Source organism: Tinamus guttatus, unplaced genomic scaffold (genome assembly GCF_059628265.1).
Source record: "Tinamus guttatus ecotype Peru unplaced genomic scaffold, ASM5962826v1 Tinamus_guttatus_pri_ptg000291l, whole genome shotgun sequence".
Classification (NCBI taxonomy): domain Eukaryota; kingdom Metazoa; phylum Chordata; class Aves; order Tinamiformes; family Tinamidae; genus Tinamus; species Tinamus guttatus.
The window spans coordinates 540,413-560,265 of record NW_028288825.1 but is presented as its reverse complement, the minus strand read 5'-3'; the positions used below and the strand labels follow the sequence as shown (position 1 = coordinate 560,265).

Here is a 19,853-nt window from a genome sequence, read left to right as displayed (position 1 = left end):
TTCTCTTTTTCTCAGGCTACTAAAACTGAAGGATTTTTTGGAGAACAGCAGACAATTTCTTCCTTATCCCTTTTAAATATACACTGAGTTACAAACGTGCTTTTTGCTTAGGATCTGCTTTGAGTTGACTATTTTGTTAGATTTGTACCAAATGGTAACAAGGCAGCGGCAGGAAGGAGACAGGCCCTTCGGAGCGCTGCCATGCTGCAGCAGCCCCCAGCACACCTATCTCCCCAAATATCATATTCTCTACCCATATGTATCCAGCCCAAACAGCAACAGATGGTGCTTACAGATTTAAATCCCTCAAGGCAGAAATAACAAGTGCCTAAGAAACACACCTGGTTGGAAATGAATATTTAAAAGTACAAAGAAATTTCAGAACAGAAGTGTACTGCTTTCCTTGTAGTAAACAAAAGCAGAGATTAATAAATAGTAACTCTTACTTTCGTAAGTGCTTACTCTGTCTCCTCGTTTGCTAGCACGTACTGCATAGAAGTGATGATAAATGAGACCCATATCACCACCATGAATATTCGGGTTCCCAAAAGAGGTCACTGCTGCTTTTGTCTTCAGGAGAATTACTTTTTCTTGCTGCTAACGTCCAAGAAGTCATCGCATGGAACGGTAAATCAAATCCTTCCTCAGGCTGAGAAGAATCTCACACTAGTGCTGCTCAACTGCTGCTACAGCACAGAGGCGAAGGCGGCTCGGGAAAGCAACACCCATGGCACATAACCACCCTTAATGTTCAATCCTGGCATTCTCATCTCTTTTGGTATTCGCCGAAGTCCCAAACAGGAAAAGTATTAACCTTTCTGAATACAGGATCTCTTAGGCATCACTACTTTCATGCTAGAGAGTTATGGGGAGTCAAGTTTTTCATAACTTCCCTTGTATGATAGGAAAAAAATAGTATATGGACACTTTTAAATCTGTAATTGATGAATCCAGGGTTAATGATACAGCTACCAAGGTGACCAGAGAAGACTTTGACAAAGCAATTAAAATAGAGGATTTGCAAGGAAAGAACATGAATCCACTGTGACAATCCAGGAGAGAAATATTAGCCAGTTACAGATGATGCACGTTCAGAAGAGAAACTCTAATGTTTTGAGTCATTTTGTCACTGCCAGAGGGTACCTGAAAGATTTACTCTGCAAACACATACACTGTTTTATAAAATCAGCTAAAAGCAGACTATTTGCTAAGGCAAATAAACCAGACATGGTTTCTGAGAAAAAATGGTCCAACAGCAGGTAATTAGAGAGACTGTGACTGAAGAGGGGATTACTAAAAAGGCAAGGGAGATTAAACATGTCTTCCTGTCAGGTTATAAAAAGCTCTGCTCCTATCTCAAAAATGATTTCCTAAGTCAGGCCCTAAATACAGTGGTACCCACAGCATTCTCTCAAGTGCAAGTGGCTCCTGCTGGACCTGATAACTTGCTAAGAAGTTGGAGCAAGAAGCCTAACAAATCACTCAGTCCTGATGACTTTGGTCTTAAGAGCTTATAATGTTTTAAGTTAAGAATCAGGTCATCTTTTGCTCAAGACTTTCCGCTTTGACTTGTGAAGGAAACCTCAGTAATGTTTTTAGCAATGGAACAATTCTTACAGTGCATACGGTAACAGGGAGCCTTTTTGTCTCTTGCAGGCCTATAACTAGGTAGAACTTAGAAATTAAGCATGTGCCAAATACCAGAGCACACAGATTTATTTCCCATTTCATTTTGGCACTCAACACAAGCTCAGATCTACAGAGAAAGACTTTTGAATGTTATGCTTTACCTTTGCTAAAAAGGTATTTTTGAGATACATTTGAAGACAGGCAGACACAACTGTTTATCTGTCTGGTTGATTCCTTCTGGAAGATCGAGGGCATTTATACGAGGCAGGGAACCTTATGTTTTAGTTCCCAATAAAGAGCTTGGAAAAATAACTACAACCTTTCTTTGAAGTGAGGAAGGAATAACATACTTACAAGTCTTCCTTTTCTGGCTCCCCACAAAAGAGCAAAGAGATGGAATATCAGTACAGAGACAGAAGGGATCCATATCAATGTAAGTTCATAACGAGGTGTCATTTCCATTTGTTCATCTGCATTGCTCTTATTGATTTTACTTTTAGTAATCAAGCTGTTTGGTTATGATGCAAATTGGGAAGAAATCAGGAAGCAGGAGCAATTGCAGATACCTCAAAGAAAACTGCTCTCAGGGGTTCTGCCCAAGCGACGGATGGGGGCAGCGCCGGAGGCTCTCGCCAAGCTGCCGGGTTTCTCTAAGCGGTCAGCTCACCTCACCTGCCACTGAAGAGGAGGCCAAACAAGAGCAGTTTTCTCTCTGGTAAAAGAGAACTGAAAGCAATTGAACTTGCTGCCAGGAATAATTTGTCCATTTGTGTATTATATTGCCCTATCGGTATTTTTGTATGGAGAAAGGGTCTAAAAGTTTCTACCCTATGTTGAGACATTGCCGAGGCTTGAGGAGGACTTTGATTTCCCAGCCATGCAGCATTACCATACATTACCATGCAGCCACACCAAAACAACAAAGAGATTCCTTAGTATGGACTGCACACAGGCAGATACTGAGCAGCCGGCATAGATAGTCATAATTCTGCATATTTTATATATACTGAGAACCCTCAGGATATTTTGAGTTGGAATCAGCAGACTTTCCTGTCAGGAGAGTGATACACTGTGGTAACTCAGAGCTTATTGAGCTTTAGGAACAAGCATTTCTTTCCCTGTGTGTACTTCATTTTCTTATAGCATTTACAGGACAATAAAAGTAAACTAAATGAAGCTGGGATGTTTCATTACATGCAATTATTTTCATAGTCTAATCTCATGACTTGGAAAGATGCAAGGGAAGCACAAGCTCACCACCAAAAGACCTGTAAATGTTTCTATGTTTGCAACTGAGAACCTCTGCTACACACACAAGTAAGTACCACATTTAAATCTATTTCTTGCAGGAGAGAAACATCACTAGCAAATGTTTTACCTCCTGCAAATCAAATGAAGTCATGTATATGAAGAATAAACATATTTAGAGGGAAGACGAATGAATGAATAGAGTATCTTGACTAGCAATTAGTTTCTGTGTCCAAGTACCATCAGTGCAGATTGATGAGAAAGGCAGCCTTTGGCTGCACTTTAGCAAGTTCTTCATTAGTTTTCTGGCTTTCATTTTCATACATTTTGCTTCTTTCACCAGCATGCCAGGGAAGAGGAGCCACACTGTATGCACCAGCTAGGTGTGCCACACGAGAGCTCCGTTCTGCTAGCACTGCGTTTCCCTCTAGCAACAACCAGTGTCTTCTGCACAAGTCTGACTTCCAAGCAGGGGAGACAAAGGAAGAAAAAGTTTTGTTTCCCTCTTTTCACAGATTGTAGAAGCAAATCACTCAGAGACCAAATAACTGAAGGTCAGACTGAAGGTCAATGGGTTGGAATTGAATGTCTTTCGATGGAAATAAGTAACACTGCTTTGGAAATCTCTCTTTACATGCTCGGAGATAGAGAAGGGATGTGCTGGTTCCTGGGGGAAAAAGAGGTGGTAAGACAATTAGAGTTGTCAGATGAAGCTAGGGAGGCTGCAATATTATCTGTTGGTGAATTGCTCGAGTCTGTAATTGGCTGAGAGGCCTCCTTTGAACATTACTCTGACATTAGTGCTACTCAAGGCACTGAAGTGTAAGTGCTCATAGACAGGCATGTACATGCCCTGTTTGTTAATGTTCTGCACAAGAGAATTACCTGGGAGAACAGGGAAGATTATAGACCTGTCATTCATATACCAGCTAGAATTTAATTTAAGCTTTACTTCAAACATTTTGTTACCATGTATTTTCTCCTTTATTTCCCTTCTCCTGTTGTATCATGTATCTCTGTATTTCTCAGCGATGTGGTGCTGCTGAGCCAAATGATAATGATGGAAGCTGCAAGGGGAGGCAACGCTTTGGTGCTTGTTCAGTACCTGCACTGCTTTGAAATGTCACAATTCAGGGTATGATTGAGTGACTCGAACAGCTAGTGAAGTCCTCTGAAAGAGTTTCTTTAATTCCTCTGGGGAAAAAAAAGGTTATAGGCCATCAGGCACAGAACATCAGAAGGAGCAGAGATACAGGATTAAGAGCCAGTGACAGAGCACGGGCATTAAGAGCCAGCCAGAACTGCAGCAAATTGGGATGTATGGAAAGGCAGGCTCAGGAACATTAAAAAAAAATGCACCTCTCCCAGTTAACTAGTACGGACTATAAAATTATTCTTCTCTGAACAACAGGGACCTGCAAGTAAATAAACCTGTTGTGCTATTCTGGGTTGCATAGGGCACCTTTTGCTGTTTTGGATTAAGGAATTATCAGATTGCAAAAGCACTTAGCACATTTTTGAAACTTTACTTCAAAGCCCAGCTTATAATATTCTTTGCAGTTTTTATTCCATAATTTTCTGCCCTCCACTCAGAAACAATATATTCTGAATTATCTTCTGCTCTTGGATTCAAACCAGCTGTAAAATGCACTCCGGGAGGAAAGCTGGGGAGTGCTTAATTAGAGAGAGAATGTATGACCGTTCTCTCAAAACGGGCATCTGATGTAGCCTTGGCACTGTCAGAATAATGCTGTATCAAACAGTGCTCTGCATAGCAAACCTCTGAGGTGAACTCATTATACTGCCAGCAACAGTTGCCATCTTCTCAGAGAGATCAGGCATGACCAGCAGAAATACATGCAATTTTAGTTAAATTAAAGCATGCGGCACTGCTCAAAAAAAGAAAAGCAGACTACATAAAATATTACTTCCTCATTCATTTGATCTACTCCATACATGCAACAAAACCATAGCTGTTGCTTTTAGTGATAAAAAACAAACTGTTAGTGTATTTCACTCCAGTGGAGTGGCAGAAATAGAAAACACGGAACTGTACAATGCCATTTTTATAATCCTTTTCCACAAGTGCAATGCACTTAGATTTTTTTTTTAAGATCCTTAAGAATAAAGGCAGGCAGACACAGATTTTTTTTTCCTCCTTGGAAAAACTCGTATAAAGGAAATGCAAGAATAAGCAATGCCTGCCCAGAGACCAGCTATTTTGCTATGCACTCAACAGAGAGAAAAAGCAATACTAAAAGGAGGAAAATATTTTCCTGTGATCTTGGTATTGAAGCCCAGCACTTGGGCTTTATGTGGACATTCAATGACACGGCATCATGGCATGATCCGGAAGTCTCCAACCTCTGTGGATGACCTGTTCCAACACTTGTGTGTCCTAGGGATTAAAAAAGAGTTCTCTTACATCCAGCCTGAACCTCTCCTGTTTTAATTTCTGCAGAATGAATAAGCCCACTTCCACCAGCCCTTTCTCACAGGGTAAGCACAATAGTCCATTACTCGTCCCGGTGGCTCTCCACTACTAGCTGCAGTTTCTCATCATCTTTTTTGCATTTGGGATCCAAAACTGGATCCACTATTTTAGGAGCACACTAATGAGTATTGAGGACTTATGTCTCTCAATCTCCTTCTCTTGTTAACGGCCTGGGATGCTGTTAGCCTTCTTCAAGGTTAGGGCTTCGCATTCAGCTTGTTGCCTACCACAACTGCTAGCTCTATCAGAGCTGCTTTCCAGGCAGTCAGCCCTCAGGTTATATCATTGAAAAAGGTCAGTTAATTCCAGATGGGACCTTGCATTTGTCTTTGTTGAATTTCGTAAGGTTCCTGTTGACCCCCATCTCCAGCTTGTCTAGATGCCTCTAAATGGAGCTCCGGCCCTTTATGTATCAACTGTTTCTCCTTTTAGTACCACCTGCAAACTTGATGACAGCTCATCCAGACCACTGAAAAAGAGGCGAAAAAGGACAGGTTCCAGCACAGTCCCCTGCACACTCAGCTTGTTACTGACCTTCAGGTAACTAAGATTCATGAGCCACTCTCCCCTGAGCTCAGTCATCCAACCGGCCGGACACGCACAGATGCCTATCCATAAAGATGTTCAGACTGCACTGGCATAGCTGGCTTCAGTTACTTGGAAATAAAAGGAGCACGGCAGCATGCAGAAACCAGGATATTTCAAGGCAATTTCATTAGCAATAAAAACAAAGTCTGTTTGCTCTGTAAACACAAACATCCACCGTCCCTAAATCTCCTAGAATCAGCTAAGAAAATGTTCAACATTGTCTAAGAAAACATAGCTCATCTTTACACAGCAATACTCACATCACTTCTAGCCGAGCCATCCTGGAGTCATTTCCTCCAAAAGAGATGACCTCGCAAGTGTAGTCCCCGATGTCCCCTGACCACGTCTGGCTGATGAGGAGGGTTCCACCTTTCTCTACTGTAATCCTGGAACTGCTGGATGGATTTATTACAGCACTGTCTTTCTTCCAAACGTACCTGAGTATCACAATGTTTCTGTTAGTAAATACTAACTGTAACTTCAAAATACATTTATTTGACTCTGCACAATAAGATATTAGCTTCTGAAATTATACATTAAAAATAACAGGCCCCTAGAGTTACTTTCAAGAACAGTACCTTTAACCAACACCTGGATTTATATCAGTGATAAGAAAGAGAAATGTAATTACATACAGGATACACTATAGTTCATAAACAATATTATGGATTTTACATGGAAGAGAGAGAGTTCTACCTAAATGACCGAGTTTGTAAGTTTGCCTTCATCAGCAGTTTCAACTGAATCATCAGGCTGTGAAGTTAACTGCTGAGGCGTTGGCCCCCGTCAGCTAAAGCTGTAATACCCTGAGATTGCCACAATCAGTAACACCTTAAACTGCTGTGGCAAGGTTTACTAGAGCTCATCTGCTAAAATCTGCTATTCATAACCACACATCACAGACATATTCATTCCATGGTCCCTAAATTAAGTATTTTTACATAGTATTTTTACACTATATTTCTCTCTTTTTTAAAGCTCTTTCTGCAGTTCACCATTCTAGCACCTCCCAAGCTGTTCCCTCTATCTTTTCATTTGTGTTGCTTTCAGACTACATAAATTTTCATGTTAAATTTATTTTTAAACGGTGAGCTTCCCCTAAACGCTCTAGTGCAAATGTTAATATTTCAAATTCTACTTGCCTTTACACTGTTGGAGAAGAATATAGCCCCTAGTTATTGAGCTGTTTCCAAGAGCAGGGGCACTTCTTACATCATTTTCATGCCCCCCAATGTAAACACTTCTGAAAGCCTATTCTTTCTCTTTGGCTTTTACTCTCATTAAGTATCAGCTTCTGACAAGTTGGTTTTATTGATAGTGTATTAACCTTGACAGTAAAATCATGGAAGGCTGTATTGAAGTCATGAAGTGGAACATAGCTCATTGTAAATAATACATAAGGCTGAAATGGAAGATGGGATTTATGTGATTAATGACACAGTGTACAACCTTATAATGCAAGTATCAGGGGTCTGGTGTTAAAAACCTGGGGTCCTGAAACTTTTCAGCCTAATGCTATTCACAGAGCTTATGAAATTAAGCTCAGATAAACCACCCAAACAAGAAGTGACACCACCAACCTGATTGAAATTCTAGGATCGTGAGTCGCCTCGCAGCGCAGCGCGGCGGTGGTTCCTTTGATCACCGTGCTGTCCTCGGGAGGGTGAACGATGACAGTCCGATCTGAAAGGCACACGCGCTGCATTCAGGTGAAATGGCAGCGTTTTGGCTCGGCTACTCCCTACACGAGCAGGCGACCCAGTGTTTGCCATTCAAAGCAAGCGGGTCACCTCTCTCAAGCCCTTTGCGTTGTAAAAATCCCCCTGCCTCGCACAGCATCGTGCTGGGAAGACACACGACACGGACAGGACAGTGGGGTCCCGGGCCCAGGCTGGCAGCAGCGTGGACACGAGGAGAGCGGGTGTTTTTGCTGCACTAAGGGCCTCTGGCAACTCCTCGAAGCCATAAAGCTGTGTGTATGTTTATAATGGCAGGCAAACGCACAAAAACATACATTTAGCCAGGAAAGGAGTCATACTGTTTTGAGTCGAGGAAACAAAAACAAACAAACAAAACCTGGGCAAGCGAAGAATATTCCCGAAAATGCTCAGAAGAAAGAAAAAGCTAAATGGCACCCTAGAATCTCGTCACAGCTATGAAAGAGGACAAAGGAGGAGGAGTTGCTGGGAGCATGAATTTTCCATATAGGAAAGACATGCTGTTTACTCGAATGTTGCAAAACATCTTTATTCAAGCACCTCCTGGAGACCCAGAACACAATAATTGCCTGTAACTACAGCAACCAGATCCAGAGTGAAAGATCTCTATTATGCTCAGCACTCTGGAGTGGCAGCAGATAGCATCAGTTGAAGCAGCTAGACAACTAGGACAAGCACAGAAGATAGGTGGCTAATGTTAATCAGTCCCAAATCCCTACTGAGATAACCAGGAGCTACAGAGATATCTCATACACACACAAGAAGAAATCAAAGAACTCAAAGGCATACAAAGGCTGCATCTAACAGTGCTTAATTTTTAGCATTATTCCAGATGTACTTGTGTGCGCCTTCTCGCTTCATAATGGTGCTAAACAAGGATTATTAGGTTACGTTCCCTTCCTCACAGCCCTTCAGGCCATACAATGAAGAGGAGCTATCTTAAAAGACATTACCACTCTTCCTTTGAGAATTAATAATGTGAATCCCTTTGCACATCTGGATAGTGGACAGTTTGCAACATCCTGATACACAGAGCACCTTTGTTTTCTCAATATGACATAAATATAATGGCCATATGACACATGTTTATCACTTTTACTACCAATATTGTTTCAGGTATTCTGAAGTTCAAAAGGCAAAACATTGCTGATGCAACTTGGACTATTTTGGGATAAATAAATGTCAAAAATGCAGCATAAACCAGGATCATATCAGTCTCAGGGCCATATGCCAAGCAGAGAATAAGAGATAGGACCTCTACACTTTTGTATTTATTAACGTTATTGTCTCCATTATTTTTAATTATTTTCAGTCTCAGTTCAAGGACTGTTATTTCCTACTGTTAGTAGCAAAAAGCTGTTACACTTTAACACTTTGGCTTTGGATTAGTCATACAGACCTTGTATTTTACCTCTCCCATATGGCAGTGTCACTTAGGAGTAACATGAGTGAAACGAATAGATCAGACTCTCTGCACTGGCAGGGAAAAAACAAGTAGAGATGAAGGGCAAACGGTGAAGAGCAAAATCATTTCATGGGCTGCCCTGTGCCCTGGCAATCTGCAGCATGAGAGAGTGGCTGAAGTCTGCTGTACTTTCTTGTGGCTTCCAACGATGTCCAGGGCCACAAGAAAACTCAGAGGTTTGAGGGAAATTGTATTTGCAGTAGGTAGGACCACAGCCTTAGCAACAGCATGGGCAGCTCCAGGCTGCCTGCAGACTCCTGGAGTGGCTGCAAACAGCCGAGCCTGCAAGAGCGCCGATGTTCAGCGCATCCCTGCGGGCCACTGAAGTCTCACCCAGGTAAAAGCTGAGTGAAATTGTAATTGTGATTGGATGCCCTGATTTATTTAAATACAGTTCCTTTCACAAAACAAAACAAACAAAAAAAGTCTACATGTGTAACATTACAAGCTAAAACCAATTCTGACAGATTTCCTAAAATAGATACGTTATTCTTATTAAATTACACCAGTATCTCTATTAACTAGAAAAGCATAATTACTTATGAAAATTTCCTGAGCATACACCAAAAAAATGATTAATACTTGATTATTAAGCAAAGCATTATTCTTACTCCACACGGTCAGCATCACAAAGGCATTCAGAGCTCCTTCGGAGTTCACTGCATAGCAGGTGTAATTGCCGGCGTCCTGAAGGAAAACGGGTGTTATCTGGAGCCCTCCAGATTCCAGAAGAATGAAGCGAGGGATCTGTACTGAACCACTGGCTAAGATCTGATTCCCTGAAAGGAAAAAAGCAGAACAACTGTAGCCACTTAGACTGAGACGATGAAACACTGCAATTCTAGTTCTTCCAAGATGCTATTACAAAGCAGCCAGACTACTCGGATAGTTCGCACAGTTGCAAATGACAAAACAATCCCTCTGTTCAGGGAACCAAAGAAGTCAAGAAATACGTGTTAAACAGATCTACAGATTTTCCAGAGTAGGAGTGGGCCAGAAAACACAGATCACAGTTTCTCCACACCGGCATGAAGCTGGTTACCTTTCTTCCATGAGATAGCAGGTTTTGGAGCCCCTGAAACTTCACAGGTTAGCACTGCAGTCATGCCCTCGGTAACAGTAGTATCCACTGGAGGCCGAATAAATGCTGGTTTAATGTCTAGAATCAAAAATTTCAAAAAGTCAATGGATCTGTTAGCAGAAACATCTCTTAGGTATTATCAAGGACTATTTTACATCTACTTTTATAGAGTTGATCCTGGAGAAGGACATGGCAATAACATATGAAAACCTTTCAGCAGTCACTGTAACCTTTCATTATTCATCTCTCAGGAATTACCTAACTCCGTTTATTACCTATATGGAAAATAAAAATCTATCAGTGCTTGCACATGTAAAAATGAGTGGCTCACAGATAAAGAAGGATAAAGTGCAAAATGAGCGTTTGGGGGAAAGTTGAGGAATCCAGATAAACAAAACTATTTTCTTTCATCTTCATAACCCTGAGTTCTTTAAGATGAAAAGCAACTTGAGAAAGGCATTAACTTTCAAACTTAAATGTCAGCCAAAAAAATTCAGATTCTGATTCTCATCCAAGACATTTTCCAAGTTTCATTCTTTCTTATTTTCCCCCAGTTGCATTTTATTACATTTTTTGCTGAAGTTTCCTACATATATATTGAACTGGGACTGTTGTGTTTCCTAAGGTCAATAGGTATTGTGGTCAATATTTTCAAATTGCCCTTGGGTTAAATATTAGCTTGCTCAAGATGAAACATCATGGCCAACATCATCTATGCTCTCGAGGAGTTAAAGTGTTCCAGATATACCTGTTTATAATTGTTTTTAAAACATAATATTAGCATTTGGATTCTTCCATACTGAAGAGCGTACTTTATTAGCCAAAGTATTTCATCAGAGTTATTGGTTAAAAAAAAAAAAAAAGTTATCTTGAATTTTGTTTCCCTTACAAAATGTTGACAAAATAGAGACAAAATGGCACAATGCACAATCATGAAGCAGTAACACACATTCAGAGGATAATTACATCAGAGTGGAACTAAACTATTCAAGTATAAAGAGTGGAGAAAATTATTTTACAATTAACTATATTTCTCCTTTAATAGAATGAATTAGGAGATCTCATCCCACATGTGGCACTAATACCACAGAAATATTTTCTATAGGCTTCAGTACACTGTGTTCAGGCCACACAGGGAATTTTTGAGTAGGTGACAGCTAGAACACCTACACTTTATGAAAATCAAGGTTCAGTGAATGTGAATTGAATGATATAAGCATACAGCAGTGCAGAAATCTAAATGATTTGGGTCCCTGTCATTTTATATAACAAGCAGAAGTGACACTGCAACTCATGACTCCCTGTTGTAGCTCCTTACTCACTAGTTACGTCCAGGTAGGTGTATGCCTGCATCTCCCCAGCTTTATTACTCGCAAAACACTGGTAAATCCCCGAGTCCTCAGGCTGCAGCCCGTGGATCCGCAGGCCGCCGCTCAGCAGTACTTTGTAGCGAGGGTTTTGCAGCTTGCCAAGAGGAACGGAGTCCTTATACCAGACCAGGGTGGGAACAGGGACACCTATATAGCAGAAAAAAAATTATTGTTAGTCTTCGTACTATGCATTTTGTGGTGTTGAAATACATAGCACTATTATGGTCATATCACTGGTGCCCATCCTTCTACATCCATTACTTATAGTTCTACAAGCTGCTTTTGATAAATGGAGGCTGCTACTTACATTATCAATGGCAATAATATACTGGAGAACATGTGGGAATAAAACCAGCAGTGAAAGGGGAAATGTTGAGAAAACATGTTATCAAATTACTTTGTTCACCCAATCATATTTCATGCTACCACAAAATAAGATTTAGAGCAATTTCATATTGAAAGCCAGAATCATGTTACTTAAGCAGCAGCAATGTGGTAATACTGCAAGTCTGTAAGACTATTCCATCCCAAATAAGATTCTTCTCTGCTATGATACCCAAGATATAAAAAGAAAGTGGTAAGTTACACATAAAAAATAAAAAACAAAAAGTGGCGGTGGTCATACAATCATATTTGAGCCCTAATGTGGTGGTTTAATTTTAACTGATGTGCAAGCAGCATGTTGCAAACGATGAGATAGTTTTAAATTATTATTTCTATTCATTCTCAAGCCTAATTTGTTTTTGAAAAATGCAGACATTAACAGAAACAAAATGATTATACCTATTCTGAACACAACTTATTGTTACATTTATTCCTGTTTTCCTTCATGCACTCGTTGTACAAATACTGACAGTTATTTCAGTTCTGCTGCAATCATATCCCAGTTAGCTAGGATAAAGTGGCTTTACATTTAGTATTTACAATTAGTGTAGGATTCCCATTTCTTGGGGAGTTATTAGAGCTGTAGAAGAGTCACACACAGATGTTCCTATCTCATTCTGTTTCAGACACAATTTTGTCTTTACAGCCTGGAAATCCCAACCTCTCCCTGCTGAAACGCTGGGAGCTCTGCGCAGAAGCAGATACTCCACTGTATGACTGGATGACCACAGGATCAGAAGGGTATCAAGCTGACCAAAACACGGTATTTGCATAATCAGTAGATATTTAACATATATCTTATATCATTTTAAACCCTTTTGCTTCACATTCCTTTGTAACGAAGTGAGAAGAACAAGTCCTTGTATCATTTGAAACTGTGGAGTTTAATTTACCAGTGAGCAAAGCTTTGCCCAGCTAGGGAGGAGCGCTCTACCCCTGAAGCATTGAGAACAGGACACAAGTGATGAACTGATCACGGGCAGGGAATGAGCTTTGCTCTACTGCCCGTAATGCCTTCAGGTCCTCAGAGGGAAAGCATTACAGAATGCCATATTATCGTCATTATTATTTTAAAAGTCCCCAAATTAAATACTATTACATTACACGTCCAACTCCTCTCTCCTTCCCATTTACTTGTTCTCTGTACACAGAAAAAAAGCTGTATTAGCTCCTAGAAAGAGTGTACAAACAATATAAAGAATGTCTCAAAAACAACATTCAACTCTTGCTGTTATTTTTATAAACACGTATCATTTACTACAATCACCTCTGATGCTTTTGTTCTGTTGATAAAATAAAATGTACTCCTCATCTAGGAGGTAATCATCTCAGGAAGAAACGCACTATGTAAAGTGCGTTATCTGACAGAACAGACGTGGTGCAGTAGCTTGCATTGCACGTAATTTAAATTTTATACAACAGCCCATATACAGAATTAGAGTAGATTTCAATGTTCACAGTTCTCGGTGAGAGTGTTATTCATCTCTTGAAAATCCTCCTGGGCAAATACAAATTATCATTGAGTAATGAAGAAACAGATGATGCAAAATGGAATAGTTCTCTCGATGCACAGGAGCCTGGAAATGATTTCAAGTTTAAATAATAGCAACTCCATTTTCCCACACATTAGGCTTTGATGGGCACCTTGGAAATAATGAAATCCCAGGTTCAATACTTCAAACCTTTAACATTGGTGTCATTCCAAAAATCCCATTCTGCTAACAGTATTAGCAAACCCCCTAATCCTATAATCACTGTGAGATGCGCCTTGCTATCGCCAACGCCGCTGACAAACTGAATATTACCATCTCTATTTTTCTCAGCTTTTTGGTTACAGATATCTTTCTCTACTCAGCGTTATGAGTCTGAATAACAGGATCTTATCTAAGCATTCTGGAGCCTGTCAGTAGCACTCATTTGGGCTTTAGTGATCTTCCCAGAGAGATTTGTCTTCAAAGTTGGACAAATTTTCTGTTTTCATTTTGCTACCACTTTAGCTATAAAAATAGTTAAATCTAGATTCTTCTCTTCTACTCCTCTCTTACTCCCTCTCTCCCCTAGGAATTTTCCTTCTCCTTCTCTCCAAACCCTTCTGGCGGAAAAATGAAAAGACTTTAAAGACCTGCTGGACTGCATCTTTCCAAGCAGTGTTTGCTCCTACCTTATCGTTTGAGGGATTGCAGAGTGGCCTAAAAGGCTAGCAATAATAAATAAAATCAGCTTAGTTCTCAGCATGTATACAATGCTATTCATTTTTCAAAGAGAGGCTGACAAATTAGTCTAGTGCTGCAGAGGAGCCTGGAAGCCAGGAAAGCAAGACTTCGCTTCTGGCTCTACCACTTTCCCTGTAACCTTGGGCAAATAATTTATGCAGTCTGAGGCTCAGTTTCCCCATCTGTGAAACAGATGCTTGATTCTTTGCCAATTTTAACTTATTTAAGAACCTGGATAAAAGACTCTAAATATTCACAGTGTCATTTTTGTTGTTTTTTTATAGTCTTCGCTAGCTCCCAGTGGGCTACTGGGGAGTCCCCAAAGCATCCTTCCTTGTACTTGTCTAAACAGGTAGAACTAAAGTCCAATTAACTGTGCTCCCCAGACACCACCACCACTGCCTGCAGCCCTAAACTTTCTATAAGCAAACAAGAAAAAGCATTTAAAGGAAACCCATTGAAAATGCAGGCAGCATCAGCAACTGCTGAAAGATATACAGCAGAGCATGGCTACAGTGCAGTCTGATACACTGAAACACCATTACAGGGAAGTAAAAAGCTAGTCTGTGCAAGCTGCAATTTTATTTACAGTTAATCTCTGCTTAGACTGTGAAATTAATCTGTGTCTCACACACGCAAAGTGCACAAAGCCTGAGCAAATGGACTTTGTGCACGGAGCTCTGTGAGACTGGGGGAAATGCAATCTGCTTTGCTATTTGCTGTGAAGTTGCAGGGCAGCTTTGCCTTCCCCTAGTGCTATTATTCCAGCTCCTAGCTTGGAATTAGGAGCCTTCACTTATTCTTTTTTGAGTGCAGATTTGTATAATAATGGATTAAAAAGGCCCTATATTTAGGTAATGTATAGAGCTAGTACCTGCCCCTTATAAGCCTGGGACATAGATAGCCTGCAACATAACCCATGTGCAGCCAAGTTTCCATGCTGCCATACCACAGTCAACAACAGATCAGAGGTGCACTGAAGGAGTTGAGCAGAAACAAGTTATTTGGCTCTAATAAGAGTTCCCATACCTCAAAATAAAACCTCATCTACTGAGAATGCCTATTAGTGTGCTACTAAGCCCCTTGGGAGCTAAACTGCTCAAAGGACGAGTCAGAATAGAATCAGGAGTTAGAAATCACCCTCTTATCTCCCTGATCTCTCAAGGTGTTTTTTTTTTTTTTTTTTTTTTGGTAACAGATGAAAAATATTTGAGAGAGCAGATACTGTCCGCAGAGTGATAGTAAGAGAGGTGAGAGACTGATCACACCTTGCTTACAGCTGGAACATTTTTGAATTACAACTGAGAAAGCTTTTTTAATTCAATTTCCCTAATGATCCAGAGGTTTAGCTCTGCTACTTGACAAAACTTCTCCAATAGAAAAATGCCAGCATGTTCAACACGACACATGCCGAAACATAAAGACAGCAGTACATGGCCAGAACAAACGTCTATCCAGTCATACATCGTTCCTTTGAAATTGGCTCCTCTTGGATGCTCAGTCACCAAATGCAAGAACAAAACAAGGGCAGAATGCTATTTCCATCTTTTCAGCTCCAGTAATCTGTGCTTGAGCTACCTCCCAAGCCACAGGCAGCACACACACAACTGTGTTTAATAGTCCTTACTAGGTTTTTCTTCCACAAACACATGTAATTTTGTTTTTCTAAACTATTTGTATTTCTTATCTTAACTATTGTCTGTAAAAACAAACTCCGCAGCTTATATATTCTTTGCAAAACTGTCTTCTGATTTGGTACATCTTCTACCTGAGAAAATAAGCGGGTGCCTCTTCAACTCTTGTAGTAAATACGAGAGAATTACATTTTCCTAATCACTTTTTCATACAGTAACCATCTTCATTGATCTCTTGCATGAGAACTTCCAATCTATTTAAAGTCGCATTATCCAGAAGTCATGCCAGACCCCCAGTTATCTCATTCCTACTTTTCTGCACTGTTTCTCTTTTTTCTATACCCCTTTCTCCAAAGGAGCAATGAGAACCGTGCAAAGTCTTGAGACGAGGGTGTGCTGTAGCTTCACACCGTGTTGCAGTGACATTTGCTGATCTTTTCCTATTCTGTTCTTCCCTGTACTTAACATTTTGAACTGCTGGTTGGCACTGAGAGGATGTTTCCAGAAGACATACCTTTTCTGAATAGTAATAGCTAATTTCATCCCCGCCACTAATTTCATCTGCAAGTTTATTGCCCACTCACTTTGAATCACTAGAACCTCCTGTGACTCTTCTGCAGTCAATTTTAATTTTTGATTGCTTTGAATATTTTCTATATAATCAGCAAATCTTATCATCTTAATGTCCACCTTCTTTTCCCAGGCATTTATGCGTATGGTGCACAGCACAGATTCCAGTCCCTGAGGAGCTCCATCAAGAGCAGGTCCCCACTTTAAGATCTGGGTATTGGCTCTCTTTAAAAAGCCATTAGCTCACGATGAGACCAGGTGTCTCATAACTGGATGGATTAGTTCCTGTAGGAGTCTTTGGTAAGACACCTCTAAGGCTTTGGAAACCCCAAATCAACAAGAGCACCCTTATACGCATGCTTGCTCACTGCATTAACGGATGTGTAAATCCTCCCTCTAGAAAATCAGTGTTGACCCTTTCCTAAATGGAAAGCACAAAACATGCTTAAATCGCAATGGAAATAATAAAATCGTGCAATAAAGAATATTTAAATTGGCTCTGATCTGAAGAACTGCCTGTTAATCTGAGCCTCAGTAAAAACAATGCACTAAGCTTGCTAAAGTGACACAAAATTCCACTGAGTCAAACTTAATATGAACCTTTGTTAACTTTTATTTACCTGCTTTAATCACAAGATTATGATGCCTTCTATTTTTAGAGTGCTAAAATAGGATGTTCTTCTATCTCTGTAGAACTAAAACTTAAAAAGCATTTTATTTTAGGTGGAACTACAAACATTTGAAGGCATTTATATTATTAAAACACCCACCAATTAAAAAAAGGCCTAAAACTGTCCTTTGGCAACACTCTAACTACACTTAAATATTACTGCTGCTGACATTCTACTCAATGCAAAAACTCCATAATTTTTAGAAACTAGGAAGATTACTGAATTATTGACTGTATTGCAAATGATAGGTTCCCAAACCTTATTTTTGCCTCAGCTCATTTACTGCCTGCAAACACTAATTCTTGTCAAGCAACAGGAGCTATGCAGTTGAGCTCAGAGAGGAGCTCTGAGCAGGAGAGGATGCAGGATGCAGGAGATGTCCTGCCCACCAGGCAACCATGAACATGCCTGCGTTGCACACATCACATCTAAAGTAAGGTAAAAGCCCTGTCTGCTTCCCAAAGGCAGAGGACATACACCTCTGGCAGAAGGAATTTCTACCTTATAATCACAAGGCCAGTGATAGCTGGTAATTACCTACAGGCTTCAAAACATTAGGAGCTGATGAGATGCTTTCTTCAGAATGGACCATACACCCCCGCTCGCACAAGCTCGAGTACCTGCGCACACTCACCCATCGCTTGGCACACGATGTCCACGTCCTTCTCCGCTTCGGCCAAAATCCGACGCTCGGGCTCAGCAGTAAAATACGGCGGTTCTTTAAGAATGGGGGAGACAAACAAAAGAAAACAAATTTTAAAAAGCACAGTGAAATTAAAATAGATGCTGATTTAAAGAATTTCACATAATCTTTCCACAAGCATTGAATTTAATACAGTGTATTACCAGCAGAGTAGTTTGTTTCCCTTTGGGGGCTTTTTTTTGTTTGTTTTGGTAATAAAAGCAGCATAAAAAAGCAAAAAATATTTGCTATGATGAATATGAGTTTCAAAGAGAGTCAAGTCAACGTCAGGTTAGATTTAGGATTTTGCACTGCAAATTAATACCAGAGTAGGGGGCTACTTTTCATTTTATAGGTTTGAATCATGGAATGTTTTAATTCTCAGTTCAGAAGAGCTTTCCCGAGAGGTTTATAAAGGTTTATATTTACAACACAGGATTTTATAGGATAGTTCGCTTCAGTATCTAAACTAAACACCACCTCATGAAGGCATGAAGCATGTCAAATAAAGTGCCATAACATGTCAGAGAACCTATATCAAAGGATAAGTGTGGTATAATTAAAAAAAAACTCCCCTCAACAGTTTTATTTCTTGAGAGCAAACAGATTTAATGCTTTAATTGAAGTTTAATTGAAGTAATAACCACAAAAACCTACACTTTATCATTAGGACTAAAGAAAAGATATTAGACGTTTAATTAAACAAAGACAAGATTCCAGAAACTGTAGAGCATGCTGTCATGTAACTCTTTCTTCTATGCAGCATAAAATTGAAGAGCATCATGTCAAAATCCCACAGGCATTAAAGTTGCAGTAATTATCATGGTAACTAAAAACTGTCATAGTCTGTTCAATGCAATTATTATCCAAGTAGTGTTTTTAGAAGCATTCTATTTGACTGTAACTACAGTTCTATCGTAGCCTAGGCAAACTGATCGTGAAATTTAAAAAAAATACAGATGAGGCAATGTAAATGGCTTGTAAGAACAAGTTGCTTGCACTTTCATCTTAAGGGATTCAGTAGTTGGGGAAAAAAAAAACACACACACACACACAGAAAATTACAGCAAGCTACAAGCAAGAGCCTAAGTCATGTAAGCTGATCGTTTCCTCAAAGCTTTTCACCAATCATACGTGAAAGCCACATGTGCTGTTTGTATTTTTGATAGGGCATAACTTATTTCCACAAGTGAAAACAAAATCACATCAATTTATCCTGCAAATATCCTGTTATTTCTCCTGCTATGACCTGCAGTACAGCGAGTGTTGCTATCAGCATTTCACAGAGTGATTATATGATGTGCCAGGACCACGGATCACAGCATGCCTTCCCGCTAACTACAATAAAATACTTGCTTGAGTGCACAGAACCGGGGTCCCATTTGGGTTATGGTGGATATTACAATTCTGCATTCACTCCAAATAGAGTCAATCAATATCGGTCTTCAAAATCCTGCGCACAGGAGGAGGTGAGGTTGCAAAATAGTCTGGAATATGCATTTACCCAGGAAAACCAATAAAACAAGCTATGTGATTTATTATATTCTAATAATATACACGTGTTAACATTATTGATCCTCACTGCCTAAATATAAAGCTATTAATAAACATATATAATAAGGGGTGATTTATTGCATATGATCTCATGCATTAATCTAAACAACAAATTGAAAAGCTGAACATTTAATTGAAATTCACTGATGGAACACAGTGTTTGACATGTTTGATCGGCTAAATTGCTGAGCCATCTGCAATCCATCTAAGTCCATGTCCAGGTACTGTACACTTGCCTTTTCGTGCCCTCCTCCAAGCTTCATCTTGATGCTTTCCTTGAGCTCCAGTTCCCAGAATTTTATCTTTCTGGTTTTCAGGTTTTTAGCCAAATGTCCTTACCTATCTACGTGTTCATCTATACTCCCTCTCTTAAAATAAATTTTGAACTTTTTGTTCTGTTTCAGTTTATATGACAGTGAGGGGAAAGGTGACCAAAGCAGTATAGAAGCAAAAGAGCATCCAGGCACGTGCCCGACACCCAGGCCTCCTAACCTTGCACTTCTAGCTATGGATGTCTCTCCTGCCAGCAAGTTCTGTCTCATCACTGAAAAG

The 19,853-nt window shown here is 39.9% G+C and overlaps 1 protein-coding gene across 1 annotated transcript in view; it reads right to left on the bottom strand.

Annotated features, from left to right (window-relative positions):
- Positions 1-19,853, bottom strand: part of SDK1 (sidekick cell adhesion molecule 1) — a 350,062-nt gene that overhangs the window by 117,049 nt on the left and 213,160 nt on the right. Inside the window, exons 8-13 of the mRNA XM_088527753.1 lie at positions 17,700-17,783; positions 11,546-11,740; positions 10,185-10,301; positions 9,754-9,921; positions 7,540-7,642; positions 6,220-6,396 (exon numbers count right to left, since the gene is read on the bottom strand). Of these exons, the coding sequence (XP_088383879.1) occupies positions 6,220-6,396; positions 7,540-7,642; positions 9,754-9,921; positions 10,185-10,301; positions 11,546-11,740; positions 17,700-17,783 (844 nt within the window). The remainder of the gene's footprint in view (positions 1-6,219; positions 6,397-7,539; positions 7,643-9,753; positions 9,922-10,184; positions 10,302-11,545; positions 11,741-17,699; positions 17,784-19,853) is intronic.